The following is a 14,828-nucleotide window of genomic DNA, read 5'->3' as shown; positions in this document are numbered from 1 at the left end:
TGTTGATAGGTTTGCCTGTAATCCGGAAGTTGTTGCATAAAAAAGTTCAATGATGCGCAGGTTATGCGCAAAAACAGCATGGCTTTCTGATGGTACTGTAGTAGGCTAGGCAAGCGCTAGCTAGTAAAACCAATTGGGAACCAGATAAATCTATGGGAGCTGTCTTAGGTATTGTGTCACCATACACTACTTGACGTTGAAGCTATGGCGGAGTGTTTTTTTCGATTAAGCATGTTTAAACTTGGATGGCGAGCTCTGAAATGTAGCAAAACATCGCTAAACGGCTCAGTCCGGTTAGTACAGAGTCGGCGTTATAGCAACGTAAGTTAAGTTCAATGTGTTACATTTAACTTAAATATCTTTTGGCTATGTTGATTAAATGCTTCCTTGTTGTTATTTTATTCTACGTTGATCAAACGCTTCCTTGTTAATAGTTTGATATTTTGTGACTAACAAGAATATCGATGTGTTGATTGCGCAATCATAAAGCGCCACCATTCATTGTAAAACTAGTAAAGGCTGGTCATGACACCAGCAGGCAAAACTATAAAGAGCCGCTGTGCTGTCGACTCATTCTGTCTCTTGACAGGGTCTATGGAGACTTAAAGCACATGCACACATCACCATTACAGCAGATTTCCGGTGTCTGAGTTTCGTTTTTGATGTGTAAATTATAATTACTTTCTGACTTTTGGAAGGTTGTTTGTCAAGTCCCTTTTTTCTTGACATGTATTATAGCCACCCAACATAGTCTTATTGTTTGATTTTTGGTGTACTAAAAGAACACATGGAGATCACAATTTCAATTGGTGAACGTTACATATAGTTCCATGTGCTTGTTCCTCTTGCACATTGATTTATGGCAATTCAGAGACATTAAATGACTCACCTGGTTTCTCCCTCCCTCTCCAGTGTAGTATTGAAATGCCACAAATGAATATTGAATGAAAATCAAAGTATTAAAGATATTTTCTGAGTGGGGGTATTTTTGACTAATAAACAAATAAGCAACATTTGATTTATGTAGTCAAGATGGTGACAAGATGGTTCCTTTCTAACCAGGAACAGAATTTTGACCATTTCTAAAGACTTATTTCTTTAAACCTATACAGCACAATCCCAACTTTTTTGGTCTTCTTTTCGACATTGATGGGGTCCTGGTCCGTGGAAGAACGCCCATTCCTGCAGCAAAGCAGTGCTTTAGAAACTTGGTTGATGGAAATGGAAAATACAGGGTTCCTGTGGTCTTTGTGACTAATGCTGGGAACTGTTTACGGCAGACAAAAGCTGAACAATTATCTCATCTTCTGGAAGTGGAAGTAAGACTGTTTTTTGGAATACATATTGTCAAAATGAAACTTAATGTTTTTATATTCATTTACACACCTGCATGCATGCGGATGGATGTATGTTTCCCTCCCCTCCACCCTTCAGGTGTCACCTGACCAGGTTATGTTGTCCCACAGTCCTTTGCGAGTCTTCAGTCAGTTCCATAACGTGTGTGTGTTGGTGTCTGGGCAGGGACCTGTCTTGGAGCTTGCATACAAGTATCCTCTAAATGCCTGCATATTAGTTTTTCGCTTATTTTATTGCATCTGCTGTGTGAAACAAACCCTCAGTATAAATGCGTTGATGATCCATTTATGATCATCGGCTAAGCCCCCCTCCCTCCCACTTGCTGTGTTCATTATTTCTAGTTTATTGTTCATATCACCCAAGTCATTATGTTGTCCAGTGCTGACCAGAGGAGGATGGGTTCCCCATTATGAGTCTTGGTTCCTGCTCAAGTTTCTTCGTCTCAGCCGCAGGGACTTTTTCCTCATCACTCTCGCCTTTGGCTTGGTCTATAAATAAACTTTGCTTGGCTACAATTGTTTTACATTTAAGCTAACAATAAAAAAATAAAATCTAATATATGGTTCAAATACCATTCCAATTAAATTAGATTTTCTGCAACTACAGTTATAAGCACATGGGCTCATGTTCTGGTGGCAGGTTAGGGCTTGTCAGATAGGACGTAATTTTTTTCTAAGTTGGACTTTAACCAAGTCAATTCCAGTTTGGGTTTTCAAAATGTTGTAACCATAGATATGTTGCGAGAAGCATACCCACTTCTGGATGTGGTGGATCACCATCGCAGACCCAAATATGTGGTGAGTGTCCATATTTCATAGAAAATCAAGTTTACTGACAGACAAGGAAATTCAAAGTTAAGTTTGCCTTTGGATTCATCTGAAAACTTTAGATTTGACATTTGACTTCATTCCAAAATAGTGTGTAAATGCTGTACAATTAGAGTGTATTTCTGTTAGGTTGTATTTCTATTGCACAAATATAATGAAACGAGTTTGCAACTTACAGGATTCTATGTGAAAATATGGTATATAAACACAAAAATACAAACAAACTAAATATGGTGGCGGGTAGGAAAGGCATGACAAGGTTTCTTCCACTGTAGTATTATATTACTGAAAACTTGAAATAAACTGGATTTTAGTGTACATTGCACACTATACATTTTAGGTCCCTTCTTCCAAGGAATTGCCACCAATTGAAGGTAATCATTAAAGTTTCACTTTTCTCATTTGTATTAAGTTATTGTGTTTATTTTCAGATTCACTTAGCGTTAACTAATTTCATTTTCAGCTGTCATTCTCTTTGGTGAGCCAATAAGGTGGGAGACAAACCTACAGCTCATTGCAGATGTTCTCTTGACTAATGGAAGGCCAGGAAATGCTGTGACATCACTGCATTACCCGCATATCCCTGTGTTGGCCTGCAACATGGACCTGTTGTGGATGGCAGAGGCAAAGAACCCACGGTTAGATTTTTTTTCTCCTTGTTTCATAGCAATTAGTGTTGTCCGTTAAAGTAAAATAAATTATTTTATATAATGACAAATATAGCCATGCTTTCAATTCATCAAATGTATTCGCCTTCACTCATGTTGCTGTGGTTGTACTATTACTACTGAGGACAGAAATATGCATCTCTGCCACATGTCGAAAATTGTCAAACTTTATCTACTTGAGTGAATCTTATTTTCCCCAAGCCGATTTGTTTTATTGGCCATAATTCGGAAGTTGGTACAGTCACCCCCTCCCAAAATCCTGAAAAAAAAAAGATTTTTTTTCAGTAATCTCAACTGCTGATTTGAGTTTGGATTGCTTCTTAGACATTCCAAGTGCTACTACGAGTGGGTCAGAGTGTTGTTCTTCATCCAAGATTTCTGAGAGCCTGGAATACCTCCACCCAGTTTGGTACGCAGGATTTAGCTATGGAGGAGTTCCTTATCTTGACATTTGTCACATACAGGAGAGACGTCTATGAAGACTTTATGCAGTAAAAGCTTGTACCATAATTAGCCTAACAGTTTTCTCCCCCTACAAACCTGACCATTGATAATCAACCATATCAAACATATTGATAAGATTCTGGTTCTTTAGATTCGGACATGGAATGTTCTTATTGTGTCTGGAGAGCCTCTACAAGAAAATCACAGGCTATGACCTGCAGTATGAAGCTCTGATAGGAAAGCCAAGTTTGGTAACATATAACTATGCTGAGCTGCTGGTGAGACAACAGGCAGAGAATTTGGGCTGGAAAGAACCTGTCCAAAGACTTTATGCCATTGGGTGAGTTATGCCTTATTCTGGACTTGGATGTTTTATACTGTGCTAATTTGGACATCGTTTTTGCATTTCATAATAAAATATCTCACTCTTTTGTTGTTTTAGCTATTGTGTTTTAATAGTTTTAGGTATATTATTTTGGCCTATGCTGCGGTCACAGACCTTTTTTGATACCTTGCTTTAACACGGGCACGTCTTCTACAGGGACAACCCCATGGCTGACATTTATGGTGCCAATCTCTATAACCGCTACCTGCAGTCAACGCACGATAAAAGGGCCAAGGTACAGGCTCAAGGCAGCTCAGCTGGTCAGATAGCAGGTGATATCCAGTATGAAGCAGCTGACGATGCTAAAAGCTCAGGGAAGGTGATGGTCGGGGGCTCATTTGAGCACTGTCTGCCTGAGGGCTGCATCTCCATCCTGGTCTGCACAGGTGTTTACAACCGAGACCAGCAGGATCTTTCTCCCGATCAGACAGTTACGGAGCAGCGCAACTTCCATGGACATCGGGACTTCAGCTTTGATCCCAGCCTGACCCAGCCCTCCTTCGTGGTTCAGGATGTACGGGAGGCCGTTGAACTAGTCTTTCAGCAAGAGGGCTGGGCTTTGGAATAGACCAGGGGCTCTTAATGCCCCTACTAACTGAGACTTATACAAGGCCAGGTGGAGTATGTCACACCCTGGAGGGCTGTGCAAGTCAAACTTTGCACATGAAGAAAGGCAGTGCACCTCAAAGTCTACTAATACTTAGTATGGAAATAACTTATAAATGAAAGTACATACAAATGAGTAGAATTTGAGAGAAGTATACAACATCAAATAAACTGAAATGCTAGGATTTTATATAGTTCATAGTTTTATATTTCATAGTGTTGATGAAGCCCAAACAGTTGGTGATGAAGGAAGGAAAAAAACTGAGAGGTCCTTGTGTAAACTTGATGTAACAGTTTTGAATTTGCCTTATTTGGTTTATGTAATTGGTAACATTTTGATTGGTTCAATTTTAATTGGTCATCAGGTTTGTCATTCTACTTATCTGACTTTTTAAAATAAGCATTGTAATATCTTATACACTAGTGTAAGACTGCAAATGTATTTTATAATGCATGTTTCATTTAGAGTTTTTAAAAGAAATGCATTTCTTATAAATGTTTAACTTTTTATTTTTGCCAGTTCCTGTTTTTAAAGTGGGGATTGTTCTTGCTTACATTTATGTAAAATAAATGCTTAATAGTGTGAACTGGCTTACCATTTCATCATTCTCACATTCACTTTGTGTAAATATGGAAAAGTATTGACATAATTAAATTAATTCATTAGTATAATATTCTCTACATATGACTGCGCTATGTGACAATCCAGCTTTGTCAGTATTTTAAAAAGAAGGTACAAAGATGGCTAAAGGCTGTTTCTGGTACTGAAGTCTGCATCTTCCCCTCCTATCTGATAAGAGATTAGTCTTTCTGGTACAAATCTGGTACAGTGCTTTAACTTACAAAATGCTGGCCCTAGAAATTACAGTTCAGCATTCACATGACTTTTTGGCAGATTCCACTTCATCTATTGCATGAGATTCGGTGTATAGGAGAAGATTCGGGGTGTCCAATGGGGCTTCCTGATGGACAATACCCCCATTTCGCATTATTAGCTCCCGTGCCATAAGCTCAAAGGCCTCTTGTACATTGTGGTTCTCTTTTGCAGATGTCTCCAGAGCTGCCAGGGCTCCTGTCTGTTCTGCCAGAGTACAGGCATCCTCAAACAGCACCTGCCGGTGTGGCTCCAAGTCACACTTATTACCTGGAGGGGGAAAACAAAGAGAAAGAAAATCTCAAAGTCAAAAAGCTCTGAAAGCAATTCTGTACAGCTCTGTTCGTTATATGTTTGAACAAATATAAAGTGAATAAAGAGGACAATGCAGTATATTAATTGGCCATGAGAAAAGACTGATAAATAGCTTGGTGTGTTTGTGCTATAATTAGCACATGATCATACCTATAAGAACAAAAACAACATTGGCAGCTCCATACAGCTCTACAGCCTGTATCCAGTGAGGTAGGGAGTCAAACGTAGACCGGCGTGTCAGGTCATAGGCAATCATAGCCCCATGAGCACTACGGTAGTAACTCTGTGTGATGGTGCGGAAACGTTCCTGACCAGCTGTGTCCCATATCTGCATCTGCAGAACATCACAGATCTTTTATACAGATATTATGGAAATCAGATGTGCTAAAATATGATTACAGCTACATTGTGGGGTAAAGTAGGATTTGGCACTCATTGTATACTATGCATATATAATGGTGTGGCTTATTAAACAGGCAACCATAATCTTGGGAAACTCATTTCAAATCTCTGTGGGCTTGATCCAGCTGGATAAAACCTACATTTGGAGGAAATACTATATTGTATATTCTACAAAGGAAACTACATAACACTGATCCAATACAACCCAACGTCACAGTATGAGCCAACATAATTACTGGTGACAGAGCACGATTCATGTTTTTTGTTTTTTTGTAATACAGTTTTGTGAAAAAGCACGTGATTGCAGCATTTTAAATGTTTCAGTCATCCCATTATCAATCACAGCGGAAAAAACAAAAAAACATACTAGAGATTATACTTTAGCTGGTTCTTGGTAACAGTAACAATTTAAAGTACTTACCTTAACTCTCTTGCCATCTATGTCCACGGTATGCACAGTGAAATCTACACCAATTGTGTTATGCTGCCTCTCACAGAACTCTCCAGATCTGAAGCTGTGGATAACACAAGTCTTCCCCACATTGCTGTCTCCAATGAAGATAATTTTAAAGAGGAAATCACAGTCATCCTCTTTTTGTGCTCCTGTAGACTGTGTAGTCATGATGAACACTTAGATAATCATACCCCAGTTAACAACACAAGAGATCCCTGTCCTTTGCTCACAGCTATTTAAATAGCTTTTAAATAGCACTGTTTTCACTCCAAAGTTTCATTCTAACAGAAACCTGGAAAAAAATTTATGTTTATTTCTTTGCATATATCTGATATAAAGCTTTTAGATTGCTAAAAAGCGCCCATATTCCTTTAAAACATGAAGCCCAGCTGCTTCTCTCCCTTCCTCGACACAAACTAAAGGTAAACAGGACACACCCCTACCTGTCCTGGTAGGTGAGACTTCCAGCCTGCCCGCTTGCACCACTGCATCTCCTGGAAATGTTTTTAAGCAAACTATGGAGACTACCAGAGCAGAAAACAACTTAATAACTAGGTATTTTGTCCTTGTACAAAAAGAACACAACATTCAGCCACTTCAAATAAGCAGAAAATACAGTATTTAATCTGGCTCTGCTATTTCTAGAATAGTTAATCAGTATATCCTACATTACCAACACACAAGTGCACACACTTTTTCAACTTCAGTGTTTTGGTAGGTGACCTTTGGTCGATAGAATGGCATATAAACATGCAACTCAGTAAAACGTATCCTATTCTGCTCCAATATCTTTTTGTCTATCTAAGAGACTACAGGATAAACTTTCATAAACATTGAATACTCTCATTCTCACTGAAAAAGGAGCATAGCTAGAGATCTTGACCATCCTAGGCTGTCCATTCAGTCGGGCTGCCTTTCTCTTTGCCACCACCCATATTGCTCATGCCAAACACATTCCACTAAACCGAAGTTGAGAAATTCCAAGTGCTGTATCGTTAATGCATAAATTCTTTAAAGACACATAACTGAAAGTTAGAATATATTTCACATTACCTCTAGTCCAACAAAGATTTTCTCTATGTAAAAGTCTGGCCTTTTGGGCATTTAGGACCCCTCCTCACTTGATGCCATTCATTTGCCCACACACACAGTCCTGGCGTCAACACTGCTCAGAGGGCCACAAGGCACTGCCAGACACTAGACAATACACGGGTGTGTGAAGGGACATCTGGCTTTAAGCCCTGTCTTTGAGTCAGAAATCTTTTTGTGCTGTTACACGATGACTCCACAAATAACGATATGGTTTTGATTAAAGAAATTACTATAAATTCACTGTTGTCTTTTTTTTTTTTTTTAAACCTGAGAGTGGATATTTCGTCAATCATTATCTTTAAAATAATTTCCACAAAGACACAAATTCACCAATAGGCAACATTTTGTTCTGACCAGCTTTTGCTTCCACCAGCATGTTTTACAACCTTGTATATGGGCTGCTTAGAGCATGCAAGCAATTCGTTGAGACAGAGGAGTCTTTGTGAGACGTAGGAATAAGCCATGTATGGTGACTGAAAGGCATAAAGAAGCATGAAGCATGAAGACCCACTAATTACTGTGCTTCTCATCACATTCCTAACAGCTCTCCTCTCCCCTTGTAAGACTGCTGAAATGAAAAGGAACACCCACCCACCCACACACTTAATTTTGTATAAGTACAAGCTTTATATACTTAAGTTTTATTTGGAAAAGTAAACACTTTGCAGTTACACACACACAAAAAAAACAACAACCAACAACCCATCTTAAATCATACTTTTTTCAATTATTCCTTTAAAAATAAGTTATAAAACCTTCCCTTGGGAAGAACATTAACATGTACCGTCAGCGATGTGGAAAACTACAGGGTGTGAGTACTATAAAACCACGGTTACCGAAAACTGGGGTTAAACTTATAAGAAGTCTAAGATACCATGGCTTCCTGCTGTAATAATCAAGCACATTTTTAGCAACTCATGACAGACTTGATCATGAGATCAAGTTTATAAGGTGTGATGTGCCAGGGAAAACATGAAAATGCAGGGAAGTTGGTCACTGTACACAACCAAATAATTCTTGGTTATACATAAACCACAAGCATTTCACAAATTAAAACGGTTCAGTTTCTAAAATGATAAATGCCTTCCCAGATGCTTAAAATTTTGCAAGTTAATAAATGCAAAAATTAACGTTTGCCTTTCACTAGAGGACATCACCGCCTTTTGCAAGAAAAGCTAATAGTGTCTTTGGGTTTATAACTAATGCACAGAGTTGACTGATACTTTGGTGGACCAGGCTGTTTCCTATATACTGACTTCTTCGCAGGGGTTCTGTTTTGCTGAGGAATGTGAATTGGCTTCCACGGGATAGGATTCACAAAACTGGGAGCAGGATAGTTCAGATGATCATAGCCACCTGGAAAAAAGAACTACATGTATATTTTTCCCCTACAGTTTTTCAGAAATAAAGTCAGGTTAATTTTCAGTGTAAGATGAAGGCAGGTAAAATATCTTTAAAAATTGCCCTCTTTTTTGTGTTATAATATCTAGATACATCTTCAGACAACGGACTACCTTTTGTAAGCTTTTATAGATATGCTTTTAAGTCCACAATTATCACATGTATAACTATATCAACAAATCTAGTAAGATACACTGGATGGTGGTGTAACTAGGCTAATTAAAAAAAGTCTTACAGCCTTCTGATACTTTCATGATAACATTTTCTTGCTTACGAGCTGAACATGGAGATGACTGTTGTTTATGTTGGTCTCTGTCCTTTATCCTTTTAAGCCACTCTTTAAACTTCTCCTCTGCCTTCTCTTTCCGTTCTCTCTCTTCATTTTCTCTTCTGGCCATTTCCTCCTTTCAGGCATATCATCAAATTTAAATAACTCAAACATGAAGATCTTATTATATGAATCATGTTGAAAGCCTCTAATAAACTCACCTGCTCTTTTACTTTCCTCTCCATTTCCTCTTGTTTTTTCTTTTGGAACCATTCTTTATATTTCACTTGAGCCTTTTTTTCAATCTCCAACCGTTTCTGTTCTTCATGGAGCAATTCCTTAGTTTTCTGAGACTCCCTGCAAAGCCTTTCTTGTTTTTCCTAAATAAGAAAAAAAATGGTCGGCTGCTAGTAGAAACACAGTTAAACATCATGGAACATTAAATATTATTTATATACATTAGTCATTTGTTGCATGTGAACACACACGTATTTATTCATAACTAAGTGTCCAACATTACTGAGGCATGTGTCTTTACTTTTAAATGTTACATGTCTTGTGTATAATTCCTACCCTTATTAGGAGAATGTGTGAAGAGCAAAAGAGTGATACCTGTTCTCTCTTCGTTTGGAGCCACTCTTGCATCTTACATTCACAGACTACCTTTTTCCTTTGATGTTCCCTTTCTTCCTGCTCCTTCTGCACTTTCAGAACTTGCTGCTGAAATATGTTAAGCACAAATCATTAGTTTTATTATTTGGGGCTCAGGCAAAAATAACCTTTATTGTATTATCAATTTTTGAGGTGTTCAACTGAAACAGAAAAGTTTCTTCAAAATAGACCAAATAACTCCAGAGTCCTGTACTCTCCGTATTCATAAAAGTACCTCCAAAGCTTTCTGGTGCATTCTATTCCGCTCTTCTCTGGCTTTACTCACAACCCACTGCTCCCACGCACTCAGATTTAACGTTTTTGTGCACATAGCATCTTGTGCATGTAGTAACTCAGTCTCATTCCTGAAAATGCAGTGTTAGGCTGTTAACATATGCTTTAAACTGTTCCTGTCTCAGACTGAATAACTCTTGTAGCTATATAGAGTATAAACATGATGAATGAAAAAGATTTGTATGCTAATTGAGACAAATGTACCTGCTAGGACTGACTGATAATACGTTGCCTTGTGCTCTTGGAGAGGGGTTGTCAGGGGTTGTTGACTGGCAATGTTTCAGTGGCGCTACACTATCGTCATCCGATAAATCAAAGCTGTCATGGTAAATAGGTGAGAGTAGGGAGTACGTTGAGTCTCCCATCGATTCCACACTCCTACTTCTTGGGATGCTCCTTGGAACAGATTTGCTTTTGAGAGGGGTCGATGTAAAACTTTTTGAGGAAGCGAACTGAAAGGCCGACATCACAAACCTAACAAGAAGCATACGGTGCATATATTAAGGTCAAGAAAAGTTGTTTTATTAATGCGATATGAGCAACAAGCCCTTGTGCCGGAGTCTGCTTGGTATCGTTAGCTAGCTAGCTCGTTAACCCTAACCAAAAATTAAATTAGACAAACTGATAGCTATGGAACTATCTATAGGAACTGGTAACGAATTTATTCAGGAAAATCAGCTAGCTAGCAAGCTAGGAATGGCTAGCTATTTGAAATCGGAACGAATAAATTTAGCTAACGACAGGTTAGGTAGGCAGCTTCAAGTTACTCATAAATTACTATAGCTAGTTAGCTAAATAACATGAAAGGGGACGTTTAGCTAAATAGATATCTGCATTAGAAAACAACCACAAAAGTAAATGTCAATTCTGAAGTAAAAAAAAATCAACTCACCAATATCTGGAGTACTTTTCAATGGCAATTGCTTAGCTAGCTAGCATACATGTATTCGTGTATGGTAGCCTAGCTAACTTGTCGTCCCACCCCCTCTGCACTGAGCATGTACTACACACACGTCGATCATATCAGTCAGGACAGCTATTGGCTCTTTTGCTGTAACCATGCACGCCGATATGGAAGCGTTCTCCATAGAAACGAAGCTTCTAACACCAAGCGCAGTACAAACATCTACATTTGAGTGCATAGTCGGCAAAGGGGCAACAGAATGCAGTCTGTGTATTTACCTATACACAAGGCAGTATGAGTACGAACAATATTATAAATAAATATAAATATTAGAAAAAAATAAAATTGAAATGTTATAAATAAACAATAGCAGGCTGCAAAGGTTAAATATCAATAGTTTTACTGATTATTCCCAAGTAAATCCTGTCTTCCTGTGGCCTGCTATTTGGTGGGTATAGAAGAATAGCTGCAGTAGCACTCAGCACCCCATAGTGGAGCAAATCTGTAGTTAAAGTGGCTCTAGGACTCCCTTAAAAACAACAGCATAAAACAGTATACTGACCACAAAATAACATTAATGCCAGTCTGATGTCCTGAAGCACCTAAACCTTCTGAAAAAGAATGACCCGCTCTGTCCTGCTCCAGAACAGTGGGTTCAGGTTATATTGGTAACCCAGTCTGCTGTTGGACATAAATTACATAATAACTTATTAGATACAGAATAATCAGGTTGGAATCAACATGTAAAAGAAATGTGGAAAGAAAACGTGACAAATTTGGTATGGGTTTCTCAACCAAATCCATTTTTGCATTACTTTTTTTGTTTGCTTGTATTGTTGTCTTATGACCTTAAAGGTCCTTCAAAATGATAGGTCAACCTCATACATTATCTTATATTTTTAGCCTACTTGTTACAGAATAACTATCTTATCAAACTGCTCAAGGGTGATATTTTCCTATCCTAAATCTGTTAATCAACATTAGGATAGAAACACAATAGTTTGTTTTTACCTATATTGCAATTTTTTGTCTGTTATTACATAGTCATTTTAAGTGTGCTCAGAATGATCTTGGCCAATTTAAACCAATTAAAAGTTCCTCCACTTCATTAAAACCTGTCATTATTTAATGCAATAAAGAACGTGATAGCAATGAGTTAAGGTAAGAAACAGATGTTTAGCAGCAAACATATCAAAAAGGATATGACTTTACTTTTAAAACCCCCAAACACCCTCTTCTCAAAAAACAAACCCCAAACAGTTCAGTGCCATCCAGTCCATCCAATAAAAACATTTATTTTGATTTGATCTTTTTGCAACTCTATTATACCCTTAGCTTTTGTATTGCTGTTTTGGTAAAGAAAATATATAAGCACATTTATAGTGTTCTTTTTTTGTCATGTTTTATTCATAAATGGCTGAATGTGTGGCCTGGGAAAAAGTGATCTACTATCAGCAGTGAAGCAGGTGAAGTGGTCATTATTTTGGCATGGTTTTATGATACATGCTGAATTCAAGGTCATGGCAGCACCATAAAAAGTCACCTCCATCCAGCTGCAGCAGACGGAAATCATGGCTCTCTTCTGGATTCTCTCTTGCCTTGCCTTTATTGGAGCAACCTATGGTATGTAACTCAACTTGATACTTTTTAAAAATAACATTAATAACATTCACTAAATACATCTGCGGAAAACTGATGGGTGTGCTGCATTAATGAGCAGTCTGAGATTAAATAGCAGACAAAGTAGTGATTAACAGCGCAGCTGTATGGCCTATGTAATTTAGTTCTCTTAGTAATTAAGACTCCGCTGCTATTTGTTGTCTGAATGGCCAGAGGCCCCTAGCAGCATTCATATACATGCAGCACAGCAATTCATGTTGGCTGACACTGAGGCACTCATCAGTGCTGAGGAATTTATTTAACCAGAAGACATGGAGAGATTTTTAAAGGACACCTCAGATTGTGTCATTTTGGTTGTAGCATACAATGCAAAATTCAGTAGTTATTCGAAGGCCCAGGGTTGGCTAACCAAGAGAGATATTTGGTGTGTGATACTTTCAGGTTGTGGCATCTCTGCAGTTCCCCCTGTGATCACTGGATATGCCAGGATTGTGAATGGGGAGGAAGCTGTGCCCCACTCCTGGCCCTGGCAGGTGTCTCTACAGGTGAGCCTGGCCTTTTCTCTCACCCACTCCCTCTCCTGCTCTTTGGACCACTGATCTCAGATCGTAATACAATTAGTGCTCTTAACAATTCAAATAAACAAGATCTCTTTATGATTTATGGGTACTATTAACATCTTTTCCAGGATAGCACTGGTTTCCACTTCTGTGGTGGTTCCCTGATCAGTGAGTACTGGGTCGTGACTGCTGCTCACTGTGGTGTCAGGTAAGGACAAAAAATAATGTAGCAGTGTGTAATTGCAGTGTAAGTTCTGAGGATGTACACATTGCTTATTTTAACTCAAATACAGTATAATAAACAAGTTCTACAAAAGCATGTGCCCACGCCATAAGTTATTTAGAAACTAAACTATACAGACCCTTGTATCTTTATCCCACTTTAAGTTTGATCTGAAAAGGAGATTTAATTTCAATGTTTGTTTTGGGTAAATTAAATAATATAAATAAATTATACTTATACATTTTAAATATATACAAAAAGGCTCAACATGAAATATAATATTCCTGTGTTTTTTTAATAGAAGTTCCGACTTTGTTATCCTGGGTGAACATGACCGCTCCTCTAATGCTGAGATCATCCAAACCATGCAGATTAAAAAGGTTTGTGTTGGGCCTTTACAGGAACAGTCAAGTAGTTTCAGATGCAGTGTTTGAAAAATAATAGAGTAATATAGGAAGTTTAGGCAAATTTAAAAAATGCCACATTTGTAGTTAAGATTAATCAGTTAATATTCATACACAATATGTATTATTGTGCTTTTTAAACCCCCCCCCCCCCCCCCCAACACAGGTCTTCCCGCACCCTTATTACAATGGCTACACCATTAACAATGACATAACCCTGATCAAGCTGGCCTCCCCTGCCAAGCTCAACATTCATGTGTCCCCTGTGTGTGTGGCTGAAACCAGTGACAACTTCCCAGGTGGCATGAAGTGTGTCACTACTGGCTGGGGTCTGATGAGATATAATGGTAATGGCAGTTACAAAGCTTGAGACAGGCATATTAAACTGTATGAGACCTTTAAAGACTTGAAATCTAAATGAATGTTTATATTAATGTTTAATGTTTTTCTCCCAGATCTTTTATTCTGTTTAAATGTCCAACCTCTTTTCATTTCAGCTATAAACACTCCTCCTCGCCTGCAGCAAGCTGCCCTGCCTCTGCTCACTAACACTGACTGCCAGCGCTACTGGGGCAGCAAAATCACAAAAAAGATGATCTGCGCTGGAGCCTCTGGGGTTTCCTCCTGCATGGTAACATAGACCAGTATCATAATGATGTCTGTTTGGCGGAGGGTGTGAGAGCACTCCAATTTGTATAAAAGAATGTATAAAAGATGTATAAAAGAGCTATACACCAACCTCATGCATGTGTATGACTCCACTCCCAGGGTGATTCTGGAGGCCCTCTGGTGTGCCAGAAGTCTGGAGCTTGGACCTTGGTGGGCATTGTGTCATGGGGTAGCGGTAACTGCAATACATCCATGCCTGGCGTGTATGGTCGTGTTGCCGAGTTTCGTTCATTTATTGAGGAGACCATAACCTCGAACTAAAGTTTTCACCTCCATTGAAACTCTGCCCTCCTGATTCCTCAATAAAGCTAACCTACGACTTCAACGCAGTCTTAGTGCTTTTTCTTTGGCAAAGTACCTGGTCACATTATTGCATGATTTATATTATTGTACCATATGTTTTTGTAACAT

General features: G+C 38.5%; 4 protein-coding genes across 7 annotated transcripts; 2 read left to right on the top strand and 2 right to left on the bottom strand.

The window, feature by feature from the left end:
* The first annotated feature begins 72 nt into the window (after positions 1–72).
* On the top strand, positions 73–4,873 carry hdhd5 (haloacid dehalogenase like hydrolase domain containing 5). Its single transcript, XM_027001015.3, has 8 exons — positions 73–321; positions 1,113–1,319; positions 1,435–1,547; positions 2,060–2,153; positions 2,524–2,557; positions 2,647–2,821; positions 3,447–3,635; positions 3,837–4,873. Exons 1-8 carry the CDS (start codon positions 205–207, stop codon positions 4,246–4,248), a joined length of 1,341 nt encoding a protein of 446 aa, XP_026856816.2. The 5' UTR covers positions 73–204; the 3' UTR covers positions 4,249–4,873.
* A 150-nt stretch (positions 4,874–5,023) lies between these two features.
* rab19 (RAB19, member RAS oncogene family) lies at positions 5,024–7,592 on the bottom strand. 3 transcript variants are annotated; one of them, XM_027001016.3, is made up of 5 exons: positions 7,385–7,592; positions 6,775–6,825; positions 6,299–6,487; positions 5,626–5,809; positions 5,024–5,430 (listed from the first exon to the last, which is right to left on the bottom strand). In XM_027001016.3, the coding sequence occupies exons 1-5, from the start codon at positions 7,433–7,435 to the stop codon at positions 5,156–5,158; spliced, it is 750 nt and encodes a 249-aa protein (XP_026856817.1). In that variant the 5' UTR covers positions 7,436–7,592; the 3' UTR covers positions 5,024–5,155. The 3 variants fall into 3 exon arrangements, with proteins under 3 accessions (XP_026856817.1, XP_026856820.1, XP_026856818.1); XM_027001019.3 differs by having other exon boundaries at positions 6,775–6,855; positions 7,385–7,530; XM_027001017.3 differs by lacking the exon at positions 7,385–7,592 and having other exon boundaries at positions 6,299–6,426; positions 6,775–6,977.
* A 460-nt stretch (positions 7,593–8,052) lies between these two features.
* On the bottom strand, positions 8,053–10,504 carry ccdc34 (coiled-coil domain containing 34). Of its 2 annotated transcripts, none has more exons than XM_027001031.3 (6): positions 10,242–10,504; positions 9,979–10,108; positions 9,705–9,812; positions 9,314–9,472; positions 9,099–9,228; positions 8,053–8,779 (listed from the first exon to the last, which is right to left on the bottom strand). In XM_027001031.3, exons 1-6 carry the CDS (start codon positions 10,502–10,504, stop codon positions 8,577–8,579), a joined length of 993 nt encoding a protein of 330 aa, XP_026856832.2. In that variant the 3' UTR covers positions 8,053–8,576. The 2 variants fall into 2 exon arrangements, with proteins under 2 accessions (XP_026856832.2, XP_026856833.2); XM_027001032.3 differs by having other exon boundaries at positions 9,705–9,809.
* On the top strand, positions 10,423–14,742 carry LOC113571848 (chymotrypsin A-like). The gene is made up of 8 exons (XM_027001024.3): positions 10,423–10,528; positions 12,383–12,564; positions 13,003–13,106; positions 13,250–13,329; positions 13,646–13,724; positions 13,915–14,095; positions 14,246–14,379; positions 14,517–14,742. Exons 2-8 carry the CDS (start codon positions 12,513–12,515, stop codon positions 14,676–14,678), a joined length of 792 nt encoding a protein of 263 aa, XP_026856825.2. The 5' UTR covers positions 10,423–10,528; positions 12,383–12,512; the 3' UTR covers positions 14,679–14,742.
* The last annotated feature ends 86 nt before the right edge of the window (positions 14,743–14,828 follow it).

The sequence above is a fragment of the Electrophorus electricus genome, chromosome 4 (assembly GCF_041902795.1).
Source record: "Electrophorus electricus isolate QZ-2024a chromosome 4, ASM4190279v1, whole genome shotgun sequence".
Lineage (NCBI taxonomy): Eukaryota > Metazoa > Chordata > Actinopteri > Gymnotiformes > Gymnotidae > Electrophorus > Electrophorus electricus.
Note: the sequence above shows the minus strand (reverse complement) of the source record. Positions and strands in the feature narration are given on the sequence as shown.